The 17100-nt window shown below is 38.9% G+C and overlaps 1 protein-coding gene across 6 annotated transcripts in view; it reads right to left on the bottom strand.

Moving 5' to 3' along the window:
- Positions 1 to 17100, bottom strand: part of DGKB (diacylglycerol kinase beta) — a 235168-nt gene that overhangs the window by 45977 nt on the left and 172091 nt on the right. For all 6 annotated transcript variants that reach the window (XM_044428758.1, XM_044428759.1, XM_044428760.1 and 3 more), the window contains one exon: positions 13086 to 13281. In XM_044428758.1, the coding sequence (XP_044284693.1) occupies positions 13086 to 13281 (196 nt within the window). The remainder of the gene's footprint in view (positions 1 to 13085; positions 13282 to 17100) is intronic.

The following is a 17100-nucleotide window of genomic DNA, read 5'->3' as shown; positions in this document are numbered from 1 at the left end:
CTCAAGTGGCTGGTTGCCAGCAACTCCTCTTCTATGGTATGTTTCTCTTATTATATGCCTTTAGGTTATCTCATACTACCATTTTATGCTCTCATGAAATCATAATATGCATGAAAAATGTTCTGCCTAATAGGTTGCCACATTTCAAAGTATCACAGACTGTTTCAGAGTTACCACTGCTAGTGCTTGACTCTGAAAGTGAAACAAAAAACACTTATGATTAGGGGAAAAATACAAAATTAATAATTTAGCTTTGGATTGCCTGCATTGTGGTATTTCAGAAGCTGTCTGCCAACAGATGGTTGGCATTTGGAGAGAACACACTGGCTGGCTTCAATTCTATGCATGCTTACTTGGAAGCAAGTCCCATTGAACTCAGAGGATCCTCCTTTCAAGCAGATATACATAAGGTCGGGCAATATAATTTGCGAAGAGTATTATTAGGATTTCTTTGTAAGTGCCATTATGCTTACAGTTGAAAGTCTAGATTTACCCAGGGGATTCATGATTGTATCCAAGAAAAAGGTGACCTTAGTGATTGCTTTTTGCTTCGAACTTTTAAAATTAAATTGCTATTGTGGCCTTGTAATTGAACAATTGTCTAAAAACATTGGAAAAGAAGAAGCCAGTCTGAGGCCATTTTTTCTTGCAGTTACCATATAAAGTGCTGAACACAAGATAATAAAAAATGGTTTGAGCCCATTAAAAATAAATCACAATGTTAGCCAAGAAGAGTAATCACTCTTAGCAAGCAAGATCTGCAACCAAATGTTGCAGTATAGAGTGCTTCTGTTTAGGATTCAAACCATTCCTCAGATTGACCATTTCACTCATATTTACATGCCCACAGAGTCCATGCCCTGTGGACTGGGGGTTTATTCGTTTGTTTTTTCATTGGAGTTCCAATTTGACTTTTTTTATTATTCTTAAACTTCTTCCAACCTTGGAATGTACTCAAACCTGCTGATTACTCCCTCATGTACAAGGGCAATGTTTTCGCCTGCATAAGAACTGCAAGTTAGAGGGCTGGGATTTCTATTAGTGTGTGTGTGTGTGTGTGTGTGTGTGTGTGCGCGTGCGCGCACGCGCATGCATAGAGAGTTTCTCTGTGTGAGTGCAAAGGTGTGTGTGAGAGAGATACATATACATGAGATAAAAGCACACTTGAAGTATATGGACATTATTTGCCAATTTCTGTAATTAATTTCTTCACAATATCATACTTGGTATTATACCATTTCATTTCAAGTGAGACCCTGCTAAGCAAATACTGGAAATTACTATTTGTAAGGCTATGATTAAACCTCACTTCAAGTCTGTAAAATGTAAAGATACTAGCTTTCAGTAAGTGCTGACATAAATCTTGCTACTTCAATCTTACTAGATGTAATCTTTCATCTTCTCCTGTGCTGCACAAGCATTACCCATGAGTGCATCTAATTCTCTTTTAAAAGGATGTGGACAGCCATGAAGTCAGGTATGAGAAAGATGTAACCTAACTCTAGTCATGGTTAAATGTCTGATGAATTAACAACTTGACAACTTCTTCTAGCCATGTATCAGCAAAATGGCCACTGAATAAAGCCCACGGGATGTTACACAGGGTTCAAACTTCTTTAAGCACTAGCAAAATATTTTGTAGCAGCCTAGGAACCCCATATGTATGTGAAGGAAGAAGGGGAGAAGAGAATTCTATTGTTTTTTTTTTTTTTTCCTGTGGTACAGTTTAGCATGGAAGCATCAAACAAGTCCAGGGAATGATAACTGAATTTGCAGGCAACACTAAAATGGGTGGAATAACTTACACCCTGGAAGGCAAAAAGAAGAACCAGAGTGACCTAAACATGCTAGAACGCTGGGTGGAAAGCAAGAGAATGAAATTCAACAGGGACAAATGCCAAGTTCTTCACTAGGAAAAAGAAAGTGAATGTACCGATTCAAGATGGGGAATACTTGGCTCAACAGCACTGTAAAAGAAAAAGACCTTGGTGTTATTGTAGACAGCAAGCTAAATATGAGGCAGCAATGTGATGTAGCTGCAAAAAGGGACAATGCAATTGGGATACATAAGTAAAAGCACAACCTCCAAAACAAGGGATGTATTAGTTCCTTTTACTCTTCACTAGTCAGACCTCACCTAGAATCCTATACCCAGTTCTGGGCACCAAGTTTTAAAAAGATGCAGAAAAACTAGAAAGGGTTCCAAAGAAGGCAGCAAAGATGATTCAGGGTCTAGAAACTAAGCTCTATGATAGGAGACTGAAAGAATTGGGCATGTTCAGAGAAGACAGAGAGGAGATGTGATAGCTCTCTATAAGTTCCTCCAAGGCTGTCACAAAGAGGAAGGAAAATATCTCTTTTCACTCATCCCTGAGTGTAGGACACAAAACAATGAACTTAAACTACAGCATGCCAGATTCAGGCTAGGCACCAGGAAAACCTTTCTGTCAGAGCAATACAACCATGAAACCAGTTGCCAAGAGAGGTTGTGGACTTTCCCACACTACAGTCATTCAAGGTGAAACTGGACAGTTATCTGAGAGTGTGACTGGCATCCTGTACCAGCAGGGGGTTGGAGCCAATGGCCTTCTTGGCCCCTTCCAACTCTTCCCTACTATTCTATTAATCTAAAGAAGGAGAAAATTGACATGGATTAATTGAGCTTCTTCTTACACATTTGGTATATCTGAAGCAAAGTCTGGACATGTACTCCTATGTCTGCATGTGGTTCTCACTAGAAGGAAACAAAAGAAGTTCAGTGCCTTCCCTCCTTCATGATTCAATGGTCAAAGCCATTCAGAAAGTGTGAATGTGTACTTAATATAGGGAAATCGTGTAAAATCAATTCTTAAGCATTTGCAAGTTTTTCTTAGCATTACAGCTTTGAGGGCTAGAATGTATAAAATTTAAAATCATAGTCTCTTAGAATTCAAAATTTCATAATATTCTTCTGCTTTTCAATTGTTACCTAAGCCCTTTGAAATACTCATTTTTGGTTCCTGAATGACAAGAGCAACACATGAGATCTGCAGAATGCACCAAATGGAAAATGATAAAGAAACTTTATTCTGAGATATCTTGGATTCTGTGCAGACAATAGTGGGTTGCATGCAGCTAGGTTGCACTTACTTCCTACTGACTTAGCTAGACTTAAGTTCTTCATGATGATGAATCTTTGGTTCAGTGGGATCTGAATTTAATCTAAATCCAGCCAAATGTGCTCAAACAGCTTGTTAATTGACAGGCAGCTGATTTCTTTTTTGACACATTCTTTGTTTTCTCTTGCCATTATTATTTGTCTCTGTTGCTCTGAGAATATGTCAGGTATAAATTATTAGGAATTTTATTGCTTTTTAAAATACACTGAAAAAGTCAGTAACTTACTGCAGAAATACATATTTTATACATATTTTCATGCAATCTAGTATAATGGATTAAAACACTATTGTGTACTATGAAATATTTCAGCTACTGATGACAATTCAGTCTTGAGATGGAAAGACAATCCCTTGAAAAGGGGGATAATTTTGAGACGTTTTCACATTAGGGAACTTTGAAGATGGTGAGTAATTGTAATAAAAAATACATTAAAGGAGTTGACTTTTGTATGATAAGGTGTTTGAATTTGGATTTGGTTAAGATTCACAGTTATATCTTGTAATGCCAAATAGATGGTTTCTCCTGCTGACCTTTATATGAGAAGGCAGCAAAATCTGTCATTGCTATTCAATTTGTTCAACTGCAGACACATGTTCCCTAGAGACGTCTGACACTATATTATCTATTTAACCCTGCCCTGGACACCAGAATAGTTTTCCAAAATACAAATGAGATATTCTGCTGCATATTCTTTGCTGGATGCTATGAAACATGAGCCCGTATTAGAAAAAGTGTTTTCTCCTTACTTGCCAATATAAAATGCCTCGACTTCTGGGTCATCTTGCAACGAATGTTATTGACAGTTTTATTCAGTGTAGCATATTTTACTTATATATGTTTATGATGATATATTCAGATTTAAATAAAATTGTATATATAAGTGACACACCTCTCAAACCATGGGAGATAACTAGACCTATCATTTTCATTTTAAGTTGCCACTTATTCATATATATTTGTGAAATTTGTACATATTAGAAAGTTGTGATACTATCACTATGCCAAGGAGATTACAGACTCAAGATAAGTGAGATGAAATAATAATGTTCTACAATTATGCTAATGTGACTTTCCAAGCAATATGTGGGTGATGGCTGATCCAGGATTCAAAGCATCCTTACGGATGGAAGAAACAAAGGAGTACCATGTCAGCAACAGACAATCCTGCTTTTATTATACGCCCTGGTTACATCAGAATTGTAAGTTCTTTGTAACTTTAGGGTTATATTAAAGTTATGAGTCAGGTTTTCTGCAAGAGAAATACTCCAAATTCTCTTAAACCAATTTTCAAACATGTATCCCCAAACAATTTTCCTTGCCACCATTAAAGAGATGTGTCACCAGCTCTTTATTTAGTTATTAATTTAATAAATTTATACCCTACCTTTTTTCCTTCAAATGTACTCAAGGTGGCACACATCACTCTCCTCCTTCTCTTCTTAATCACATCTGAACTACAACCTTGTGGGGTAGGTTGAACTAAGTGTCTGTGAGTGGCTCAAAAGTCACCTGGTTAGTTCCATGGCTGAGTGAGGGCTAGAACCCAGAGCTCCCAAATCTGCAGTTCCATACTCTTAACCACTACACTGCACTGGCTTTCCAGTAGACACCTTATATACGCGGAGTGTATTGACAAACAAATTAGTGAAAATGTACTATTTCACAAAGGGTCAAGGCCACCATACATTAATAGGTGTCAGGTAGTAGGTTCTCTATCCATGCAGGTTTCTGTCATTCTGTTTTGGCCATCAATTTAAACATTTGAATAAATGTATTATCCTTCTAAAAACACTGGTGAAGTTCAAATAGTTCCTTGAGCCACATTTCTCACTCTTAGATTGGAAGTGTACCTTATTCTACTCCAATTTACTGTCCACACTAAACAGTAAAACTGATAGACTTTCAATGAACAGGAGGAAGGAATTTGTAGTCCAGTCATACACAAACAAGGAAATTTCCCCTCAAATGCATTCTGGGAAAATTGCAAGGTATTACTTCATACTTGTTTAAGAAAAGGATGAGTACTTAGTCGTTAGAACAGTGACTAGGCTGGTGGCCATGGTGTTGATTTTGTTCGGAAAGTGAACCATGGAAAATAGAAGAATGGGGCATAGCTATTGCTACCAGAGTACCAGGATTCCAACAAATTACAAAGTGCTCCTGATCAAAAGAAGCAGGTCTAGTTAGATCCATGTAGAACAATAAAAATGTTGTGTTGTACAAGTCTCACTCTCAATTTTTCTAGCTGCTGATGGTTTCCTCAAAGTTCCATCTGGTTTCAATAGCAGCTTGGCAGCGTGGGCAACTGGTAGGCCTTCAAATGCTTTGGCTTACAACTCCTACCTGCTCTAGGCAGCGTAGCTCATGCTGAGAGATGGTGGGAATTGCAGACCAAAGCTCCTGGAAGGCCATCTCAATCTACAGACATTGGCAAATACTAAAACTGGCCATCTCCTTCTCCTGAGAAGCTTTGCTAACTGATATGCAAAGGATGAACTGCTGTTAAAGTCAAAGGAGCAGACCAGGCTGGATTTTATGGGTGGTTGCTGCTGACTCCTTTGTTTTCCTTCTCTTTCTTTCCAGAAGCCTCCCTACCTATACCTGCATGTCATCAGATGCCCTTCCCTACCAAATAAATTTATGCAAATAAACCAAACTGTATTGTCGAGCTGTAGCAGAGTTTCTAGTGCATTTCCAATCACATTCAACCCAGACCAATGCCCAGTTCAATAGAATTGATTAATTAAGTCCCATGCCACGTTTGAAGGGAGGATGCATGACTCCAAGTTTAGGAGGCAAACCTGGGACTTGGGTGACCTGCTTGACCCATTCCCTTTTAATCTATTACGTTGAAACTGTGGCTTTCGTTATGACATGGTAATGCACTGCCAGTAAACTACCGGCTTGTTTACATGAGCATATTGTAAACAGGCTGCATTGGAAAGCGCAAGCTGCCTCACAAATTAATGGCATTGTGAGGTGCTGCCTGCTGGGGTGAAAATAAATTGTAAGAAAATAGAGGGAGACAGGTAATGGGCACCAGCTCTGCTGCACAACACTTTTCAAATAGCTGTTGACTGTGTGCCAATAGATATGGCAATAACTGTCAACAGGATTTACAGTACTTCCACATTTACACAGCAAGAGTGGAGAGGCTGAAAGAGTTCTATAGTTTATTTAAAGTTGAGTGCCAACTGTTTCTGTACCAGCGATTTCCAAGTAAGTGGGTCAAACACACTGGTTGTCATTCATGGTGTGTTGCTGAATAACTTCTTTGGGGTGGGGGAGGAGGTTGTCACAAGTCCCTGAAGCATGTTTTTAGAACCTTTACAGGGACATACAGGCATATGTTTGCTTAACAAAATTCCAGCAAGGGTTTCTCACCATCTGTTGCAAATTCCCTCAACTCTGGTTGCCCTAAATTGAACCTGGATGCTGTGCATCGCTTACAGAGAACTGTTTCATCACGGCCTTTTTGCTGCTGTTTGGATGAACAGCATAGGAAAACTGTGCCTATGAGGGACTGCTCAGAAATTTTTGAGGAATCAACAGGAGATGAAACTATGATCTGAGCCAGTATAGGTAAGGTCCCTATTTTTGCACTTCCATTCTTGCTCTGGTGAGAAATGCCTGCTTGCTACTTTGACAGAGGACCTGTAACAGATGTGGCTTCTGCATGAAATCACTGACATCTCAGCCACACTGGCCCACACAGCTGCACAATGGTTAACAATCCATGATCTCAATCCAATCCAATTCATCCATGATCCAACAAGCCTGAATCAAAATCTCTCTGGAGTTTCAAATGCAATGTTTAACACTGGGCAGCAAGAGGTGTTCAGAAAACAATGGGAAAACACACATACCAGACCTTTGTATCTACAGATCTCCTGGCTGCTTTTCTCAAGCCCTGTCCATTCAGATTGAGCAAGGATATGAATTTCAACTTCCACATTTGCCACCAGTTCAGAACATAAAATCTTGGTTTCTGGAAACTCACTGATAACTTGGAAACAATGCAAAATATTAGCAATGCAATGTATATTGGCACTAACTGGTGTTACTGGTTCCTCGATCTTGCAACTCTTGTACCCAGTACATGGGTTACATCACAGCTGTTGTTAAGCATGGGCTGGCTCTGAACCTATTTACCAAAAACCTGGATTTATTTCCCAGAATCCTGATGGTCGATTGGCACCAACATTAAAATAATAATCATAATAATCATAATAATCATAATAATAATCATAATAATAATCCAAAGAATTGCTATGCAGGGGACAATTTTTAAGAGGAATTTCAGTTGGGCAATAAAGGGGTAAGTCTTCCCTTGACAGATGCTGGAACACTCCAAAAAATATTTTCCATATGACAAACGTTGGATGGAAAAATGTCCATTGTTTTAGGATGATCTGAGGTAGGGTACATGTTAATTGAAGAATTTGATTTATTGGAACAATTTTGGGTAAAAAATAGCTTATTCTACCTTATGTTAAATTTAAATAAATCCTAGTAATCATTTCTACATTTGCATATAGATCTAAATCAGTGTATGTAGATACAATATAGATTTGTATCCTGTGGGCCTAAACCCTGGATCTTTCAAGTGCTAGCAATACCCCTGCGTTGCCTACTTTCTTTATTACACCCAGCACTGAGAAACTGCCACCTAAGTTGTTCTTGTTACTAAATACCAGTGGAAATGACGCATTTAGCTATTAGATTGTCATAAAAACACTTTTACAGCCGATGCTTGTATATGTTTAAACATTTTCTGTAACAGACCTGTCTAAACTTGGAAAAATGTATTTTTCTGCATGTCTGAATATAACCTTGCTAAGAATTTTAATTTTTTTTCTAACAAATGTTTTCCCAAGGTTGGGTTAAATTGCTTTGGTTTTATGGTTTATTTTTAAGGTACAGAGAGCACTCTTGCATCTTGATAATGTGATATAAATGATTTTGTGAAATCTCTAAGTTTTTAGTTTCTCTAAGTTCAGTTTTAGAAATGCATGCTTTCCTTAAAATCCCACATTTCTTAAAGGTTTCTTTAGACTAACAACATCAGCTCTGGCTTGGATTTATATCCAAGCAGTAAAAACCTTTCACTTTGCAAACTGGCACATGGAAAAAGCAGATCTCTTCTCTGGAAAATGAATAGATTCTGCTAAAACAAAAGATAATAGAAAAGAGCTTTTTTTTTCCAAAAAGGAACTACTTGCTATAGCCTGAAAGAAGGGTGACACTGTGACCACAGAATTTAGAAGTGCTGAATTCAGACACTCGATTCTTTTAATGACACTTCCATCAGATCTCTCTTGGTCTATGCCACATGTTTGATTTCTGCAAGGACATGGAGTCTTTTAAACATATCTTCCATCATTATACGAATCCAAAAGAACTATCCAGTTTATGACAAGTTTTGATAATATGTGCTGCTAGCCAATTGACAAAAATGTTACTAGATAATTGAAAAAGAAAGAGGCCATTTAACTAGCAGGAACAGCATTTAGAATGACATTGTTAATATGGCTTAAAATAGGAAGAAAGATACAAACTGTTGGAGCTTGCTATTGTTGGAGTAATAAGAAGTCCAACTAGTTTAAACATCTGAAAAAATATTTCATACAGATTACAGAAAGTGGTTAATTCCCTCTACTGTTTGTTATTAAGACCAATATGCATAAGGGAAAATGCTGGGCAGGTAAAACTCAAAAATATGAAGAGGTAACTCACAAATTAATTGACTGCATCTACTGTTTCATGGTTCTCGAATTTACTTGGTGTAACTGGGCTTTCAAACTTAAATTGCTTTAATCAGAATATTAATTGACTAAATATTTTGTGGATTGATTGGTATGAGAGAGTTTTCATTAGTTAGGCTGGTGGTTAAAAAGCATCCATGTTTATTTTTAGGCCATTCCAATTCTCTAAAGGGTTTTTTTTTAATCTAAGGCTATGACACTGTACCTTGGGGTATCAGAGGTGAAAAAAGTGGCTTTGGTGGGGAGGCCTTATAAACTCTATGATCTTGCACAGAATAAGGTTATAAACCAAGAAGGTCATAAGGAGAGAAAAGAGGTGAAAAGGGAGAAGGACAGATCCCTTTCCCAAAATTTATCTCTACACACAAAGACTGAAATTTGTTTTTTAGGAAAACTAGCTAGAAGCTTGTCCTAGGCACAACATAAACTATTTTGTTTATTTTATACCTTTTGGTGCCAATCATATATTCCATGCAATTAACCTTGTTAGATCTTATGAAAGAAAAAATGTAATTAATTACATAAAATGAAAATTAATTTATGCTACAGTTGAGTTTCATCCAGCCTAAATAAACAAACCCATAAATCTATCATTTTCACACAAGGTGTTCATTTCTCAATAGAAGGTGTTTGCTAATAATTAGTAAAAGCTTCTAAACTTAAAAATAATTGTTCCTACTCAGCTAACAGGTTTCTGCTTTCTAATAATTCATTAACGCAACAATACATAGTCAATTGGGCTTGGCGACAGGTTTATAGAGTGTTATATTGGTCATGAGGAAATCATTGGTTCCCCATTCATCTTTTTGAAACCCCACTTAGAAATCTGACAGATCCATGCTGTGAGGAAAGCTCGTTACTGTTCTTCCCCCTATATTTATGTAACATAGTGCCAAGGTATCAGTTTGGAAGTTTCTTTGATTAGTCCTATAGAAGCAATCAGCTGGTGCATATGAGGGATCAAAGTGCATTGGAAACTCAGAAGAGGGACCTTGCTTTCTTAGGTTCTGGATCAGACTGGAACTCCTTGCAACCAAACTAATGTGACAAGAATGCCCTTTCAGACCTCTTGTCTAGTGTGCATAGAGTGAGCACTGAGGAGATTAAAATGCCCCTGAGGAGGAGGGGCTTGCATGCACATCAATTTTTCCTCCCACTTTTAGCATTCATGTGAGCTGGATGAATGCCTGCATAGAGTATTGTTTAATCCAAACCCAAGTAGGTACCTAATACAGTGATAAAATTATAATTTCTTCATCCTTCTTTCCATTTGCTGCTTTGCCCCAAAGCTACAGAAATCATGACTTTGTTAATACATGGACATTTATGGACATGACCCCCACTTCAGAGTCTCTCTGCTGGCTTGCTCTGTCTTTCTGTGTCTTACACATACAGAGGATTTGTGTTTGTTTTTTAAATGAGGGTGAAAACTGGCTGTTAGTGATTTTTTTTAAAAAAGTACATCATAAAATCCTCTGCTGCTTGTTGAATTTGTTTTGGCATGCAGAGACTCTAATGCACCTGCAGAGAGAATGTTCTCAGTAATGGGTGACATCTGCTTTGAAGACAAAAGTGGAATGTCAGTAGTTATAGTAAAGGCTATGGCAGTGGTTAGAGCCAATCTCGCTGGCAACTGCTGAGAGGTCTCTGAACCAGTCTGTGGAAACACGCAGCTTCTTTAAAAACCCAAAGAATTCTTACAAACTGTAAGATTGCGAAGATAGCTTTGGCTGAGGTTCATCTGCTAGACATTTGGCTTCAATACTTCTCAGTGCTGTAAGCGTTAGCATATTAACCCTGATCTTTGGAAAAATTCCATTTGCAGGTGCATGTGAGGTGGATTACATTGCTAGCCTTTGACATTCTCACACATACGGTGAAAATGAAGACCCCTGTTTTGGGCTGGAGCTCACATTTTTTTAAAATGAGATTGACTGGACAGGATGAGTGGTCAAAAATGAGAACAGGATGATAGTACTCCTTTTGGAATCTGCTGCCCATGGGAAGTGCTTCACTTCACTTTATAATAAGGCCAGGCATGGAGAGATGAACATCAGATCTTAGAGTTTCCTAGACTAGATGCTTGCTAAAAGGGGGAAAATACAGGAATCTATGTATGTATGTACCACATGCTCTTTATGCAGGAAATGGAGAAAGAAAAATTAAGGTGGATGATGGATCCACTCATTTTATATTGTGAATATGTTTTAGGGTGTAATCCTATGCACACTTAGAAGTAAATCCTATCACTCCTAGCATGGTCCCCACTAGCATTTATCTTGAACTCTGGGACAGAACTCATCACAACCACATGTCAGGTGTCACATCTCCCTGAGAGGTTACATGCACAGTGAAGAGGGAATTAAATGTCCTATGGAGCTCAGGCTGTCCTACCTTTTCCTGTGGGACCATACTGCTTCTTAAGAGTCTAGTATCTAGCATCTATCCCTCCCTCCCATAACACTGCTGCAACAGTATTTTTTCTGATAATAGTGTGGCAGAAACAGTAATCTCAGATTACCATATCCAATACTGCCATACTGACTAGGGTTGAGTACAGTTGAAGCCCAAAACTTCTGGAATTCACAAAGTTGGAGAAGACTCACAGATTTATTCTAAGTGTGGCTTAGGCTAATCTATGCCCCCTTAATTCCCTGGACAATAGTACTACAGTATCCAAAGATCTTTTTTCTTCTGTTTAATGACTCACACTTCTTCCTCTATTTAGACTCTAGGCAAAGATTTTTCCAGTTCTGCTTGCCCTTCTCTGCTTGTTTCAATTCTATGTCTCTATTATCATTTCTGTTCTTTTGTCTTGATCAACTGCCCACTGTTCCCTCTGTTTGCCCAATACTGTTTACAGTCCCCTTTTACTTTCTAGCCAGTGGTACATATTTTCTCCCTCAGGCCATGTGTGAGTGCTGCTTTCCTTTTTTCCAGCTATTCTTTCAGTCCATGCTTCCTGTCTTCTCTGTGTTTCTTTTGCTGATCTCTGTCTCCTCTCTGTGTTCTGCGCCCAGGCATTCGTGACTTAGTCAAGTGCCCGGTCTTCAGTCTGCCTTTCTGTTTCTTGTCCTGCAGCTTCCTCCATTTGAGAATTCTCCAAATTCAGTTTTCCAGTTTTCTTCAGTTTCTCTGCTTGTCCCATCCCTCAAGCTTGTGTAATGCCATAAAAGCTAACTGCCAATCCAATAACTGACCGACTTCAGACCCTGCATGGCATTCTAATCCTACTCAAACTGACCTTTCACCTCCCTCACAGAAACTGAAGTGTTTGCTAACAGTTTGCTAAATTGTTGACTTTTTCATTCCCGTAGCACTTAGAATGTTCCGGAACATTCCTTGACATTAGAACAACTCTGTAAATCACTGCCAGAGTCTTCAGCTCACAAAATCCCTTATTACAATATAAATAGGTAGATAAGAAAAAGGATCCAAGCCAGTGCATGTAAGCAAAACATCTATTTGGTTGGCATGGTGGTAGTGGGATTAAATGAAGAACAGCAAAATAAGGCTGTGCATCATTAACATATGGGTACCAGTGAAGCCCAGATTTGGAAAACAATTCCCAAGTTCTGTTAAGATAACTAAAATTCTAAGAAGAATAGAAACTTGAAAAGGAAAATTCTTAGATCTACCATCAAGTCTGAGGTTTAGTTATGATAAGGTTAGTGCTTATTTTGTCACTCTGGAAAAAAAAGTCATTTGATAGGATATTTATTCAGTATAAATCAAGAACAGAACAGAGATTAACAAACAAGTTTGTCTCAGTTTTCAACCCAGCAGAACAAACATTATCACAAGCCTTGTCATTTTGTAAAACATACCAAACTAAGAATACACAAAGAATTCTATTAAAATAACTACATTTTTATATCAGCTATGAAAAGGCATTAATCTGGAAATGGAAAGCCTTTCATGAAGCTGTCAAGAAATCACAGAATCTGAGCCCAGACAGAAAGCATGCTGTTTAAATAGCTGATCATCTTCAACTTTTCACCTGACCTAGTTAGAACTCCTGTATAAACTCCACCTTTAGGAATCACAGCCAGAGACGCTCTCATACTTACATTATAACAGTCATCTGCTTTTTAAAAGAGACTCGTATAATCCACCACCTTAAGTCTAGAACCAACTATTCATTTTCACATGGGTGCTCACCTTGGCATGCAAACTTCAGCTCTTTAGCTCCTGTAACAGGGGTTCTTTTGTCTGACCTGTTCTTCTCAAATCGACGATGGTTTCGTCTTTTCTTGGTCTCACCCCAAAGATTTGATCCTCCATGCATGCTGGGAATGTTCAAAATGGCAATCCCTTCCAAAGAAATATTGTTCAAATCTATCTGAATTCCATCACACTAGTAGGCAAACAAAGAAGACAGACATAAGGTAAGAAATCAGTAAGTGACCAAAAGGAAATGAGAACTATCATTGCAGTAGCAATACTATTCATATCTACACATAATAGGATTTTAAAAAAAAAATAATTATGTATATGACATAATAGGAAGAGCAAAAAGGCCTTGATCAGGATCCTGTTAAGTCTTCCTGCTGAACCGCAGGGCATGTACATAATAAAAAACAGAACAGCAGAATAGTAAAGTCTTAATATCTCTGTTGTGAGCTTGGGTTTTCTTTCCTTTGCACAGTCAAGGCAACAGACTGTTCTTTTGCAAAAAGCCTCTATTCACCGTATTATGGGCAATAACTTCAACCACCACATAATGTATCTCTGAGTATGTACAAAGCACTTTGTTGAACCTGGTTTAAACAAGTACTTCCAAAAGCCCTCCTTATGAGGATGTCTGCGCCTAATCCCTTCAAGAGGGGCCATTGGAAAGTGAGCACACCTTTTCTCTGCACTCCAGCCTTAAAGTCGGCTAGCTCTCTTCTCTGAGAACACGTCATAGGATCAAGAGTTGTGTCAGCTTCATCTGACTCTGAGAGCCCCTGTCCCATGCCCCCATCCAACAGTAGTACCTCTTGGTTATTCTTATAGCCGTCCTGCCCACTTGGGAAGTGCAGCCTTGAGAGATGCACCTTCCTTTCTCTCATCTCAAAGTCTGGAGACCTCCCCCAGGCCCCCTACCCTACCTCTGCACCATTCTCAGGCTCACAGTACAGATCAGTGTGAGATGGGAGTGCGTGCCAAGAACAACTGCCACCCTCATTCCCAACATGACCAGCGCTGAAGGCAATGAACTTAGTGGACAAATATCAAGAATGCTCAAGCTTCCTTCACAAGCCATATTAATTGCCACCCTAGTCACAGCTCTCTGGATGTGTTAGTAAGTTTAAACCAAAAATACATTATACAAAACATCAAAATACAAACATATCAACAGGCAGCACATTCAGATACAGACGCACATGCATAGCTAAACAATTTTTAAACAATCAATAAGAAAGAACCCAAACAAGACCAAAAGGTTCATTATATTCAGCCAAATGCCTGAAAGGTGAGCACAGTCTTAACCTGCCAAATTTTGCACAAGCTGCAGCTTCTTGGATCATCTTCAAAGTTGGTCCTTTGAAGCACCTTGCAGTAATCTAGTTCATTGATTAGCAGAACACAGATTACTGACAGCAGGCTATCTCTGTCCAGATAGGGGCATAGCTGGGTCACCGGTCAAAACTAGTAGAAGGCACTTGGAGTCATTGAAGCCATAGGGGCATCAAGTGACAAAAATGGCTCAGTGAACACCCCCAAGCTATGAACCTGCTCCTTCAATGTGCAATTCCATCTAGAACAGGTTGAATTACCCCCTCCCTCCCATCACCACCCAATCTGGTCAGAATACACTACCCACTAACAGCATTTCAATCTTATCTGATTGTTGGTCCTCATCCAGTCTATTGTTGCAGCCAAGCACTGGTTTAGTACATCTCCAATCTCACTTGCTGAAGATGAAAAGGAGAAAGAGAACTGTGCATCTTCAGCTTACTGAAGAGAAGACAGTTCAAACCTCTGGATGATCACACTTGGTAGTTTCATGAAGATGTTTAATAGCAATGGGGACAAGACTGACCCCAGAGGAAACCCATACTGGAGAATTTAAGGGGCTGTGTAATGTCCCCCAAGCACCACCTTTTGGGGCTATAGAAGAAACACTGAAATGCAATACCCCTCACTCCCAACTCAGATGATCAACTCAGAAGTACATCATAGTCAATAGTATCAAAAGCTACCAAGAAGTCCCAAAGTACCAACAGAGTCACACTCCTCTGTCTCTCTCCCAGCATGGGTTATCATGGGATAATCAAAGCTGTTTCCATGCCAAAACCAAGACTGAACCCAATTGAAATGGATCCAGATAATAGTCAGTTTCATCTAAAAGTGTCTGGACCTGGTTGACTACCACATGCTCAAGAACCTTTCCAGGAAGAAAATGTTTACCACTGGCCTAGTATCCTTGAGATCTTCTGGGTCCAGAGAAGTTTTTTTTTTTCAGGAGTGCAGGGGGCATGCCTTCTTGAAAGAAGCATCAATCAGCTCCCTGGCCCAGCCAGCAGTTCCATCCCTGCTAGCTTTTTTTAGCCAAGAGAGGCAAGTGTCCAGTATAGATGTGGTTGCATGAACCTGTCTAAATACCTTCTCAGCATTCCCAAACTATACTAACTGAAACTCATCCACAAATACAGGATTCTGTTTTAAATATCTTATCTGATTCCACTGATATAGTATTGGAGTCCAAATGTTGACAGATGCAAGAAATTTTGTCCTGGAAGTGCCCAGTAAATATATTACAGCAGGCCTCAGATGGCTTCAGGATTTACTTGGGACCAGCATGCAGTAGGCCTTGGACAAGGCACTCCTTAAGTGACAAAGCTGACTCCAGGAGAAGTCCCAGGCTATAAACCTGGTCCTTCACAGAGAGTGCAAGCCCATCTGAACAAACTGAGCATCCACTCTTCGTGAATAAGAACCATCCATTAACAGCATTTTAGTCTTGTCTGGGTTGAGTTTCAGCTTATTAGTCCTCATCCAGTCAAACAATAAACACATACATACACACTAAATCTAAAATGCTTGAATTAGGTTGGATCTGTAAAAGCAAATCTGTAAACTGAACTCTATGTAATAAGCTATCTGAGTGAAAAGTTTTCTTCTTGATTTAGGACAATTTTAGCCATGAAAAAAAGCCCCCTCTGGTGCAAGATATTTACAGGTATGGTTAAAATCAGCCCAAACCATAACCAGAGTCATCTACATAATGACATAGCTTATGACATTATTCTGCCTATACCAGCCTGGTTCTTTTATTTATATTACCAATGCAAACGGTAAAAAAAAGAAAATCACATAATGGATATGGACTTGCTTTTTAAGTCTAGAAGTAATTCTCTTCAAGTTTTATGGACTCTACATTGAATTATTGTGACATTATGTTTCCCCATTTTATTAGACTACTGTTATGTTGCTTTTACATAAAACATCTCCCATCCTAACATCCTCCTAATTTATATTTAGTATAGCTTTCCATATTCAACTTGACAATCCTGCATGGAAGCGTCTATGCGACAGACACATAACTCCTAATTTGTCTTGAATGTTTTAATTATCATGATTAATGATTCAACAACAGTTGAGAACCAGCTCTCTGCATGTGGAGGGCAGTGCTTAATGGCTCCATATCCAGAAGGCTGGAAATTCAAGTGAAGAAGAGAGAGGTGGATGAGACTGGCAGAAGGAAAGAGTGGTGGCACCTCATAACTCATTTTGCCACAGTCAGTGCCTGAAGCCTACATGCAGAACTGCTCCAGACCAAGGTGTGAGCAGATTGGGCAGGAGATTCCTGGTTTGCCTTGCAAATGGCAATGTGGGAAACAGAGGTCTTTGGCACCTTCTTTGAGCAGCAAGCAAAGGACAGGAAGCTGAAGAATAGAAGAGCAGGCTATTTCCCTCCTCTGTTCTCCGTGCCTAACATTGGTGGTTGCACCACTGTGGTAACAAGCACAATAGCTGAAGGGAACAACAAATGGGTAATGCTGGCAACTTAATGCATCTGGACCATTGCCCAAACCCTATCCTAATAAAACAGAAATAAACAAATGAGTGATTTGTGTATGTAAGATGGATTTCTATGATGCTATGTGGTTATGAAGATAACTAGCTAATATACCACATGGTACTAAGTTTGCATCATGAAGTTATTTTTCCATCTCAGTGCAACCTG

This window comes from Varanus komodoensis, unplaced genomic scaffold, assembly GCF_004798865.1.
Source record: "Varanus komodoensis strain SLA01 unplaced genomic scaffold, ASM479886v1 scaffold2, whole genome shotgun sequence".
Classification (NCBI taxonomy): domain Eukaryota; kingdom Metazoa; phylum Chordata; class Lepidosauria; order Squamata; family Varanidae; genus Varanus; species Varanus komodoensis.
Note: the sequence above shows the minus strand (reverse complement) of the source record. Positions and strands in the feature narration are given on the sequence as shown.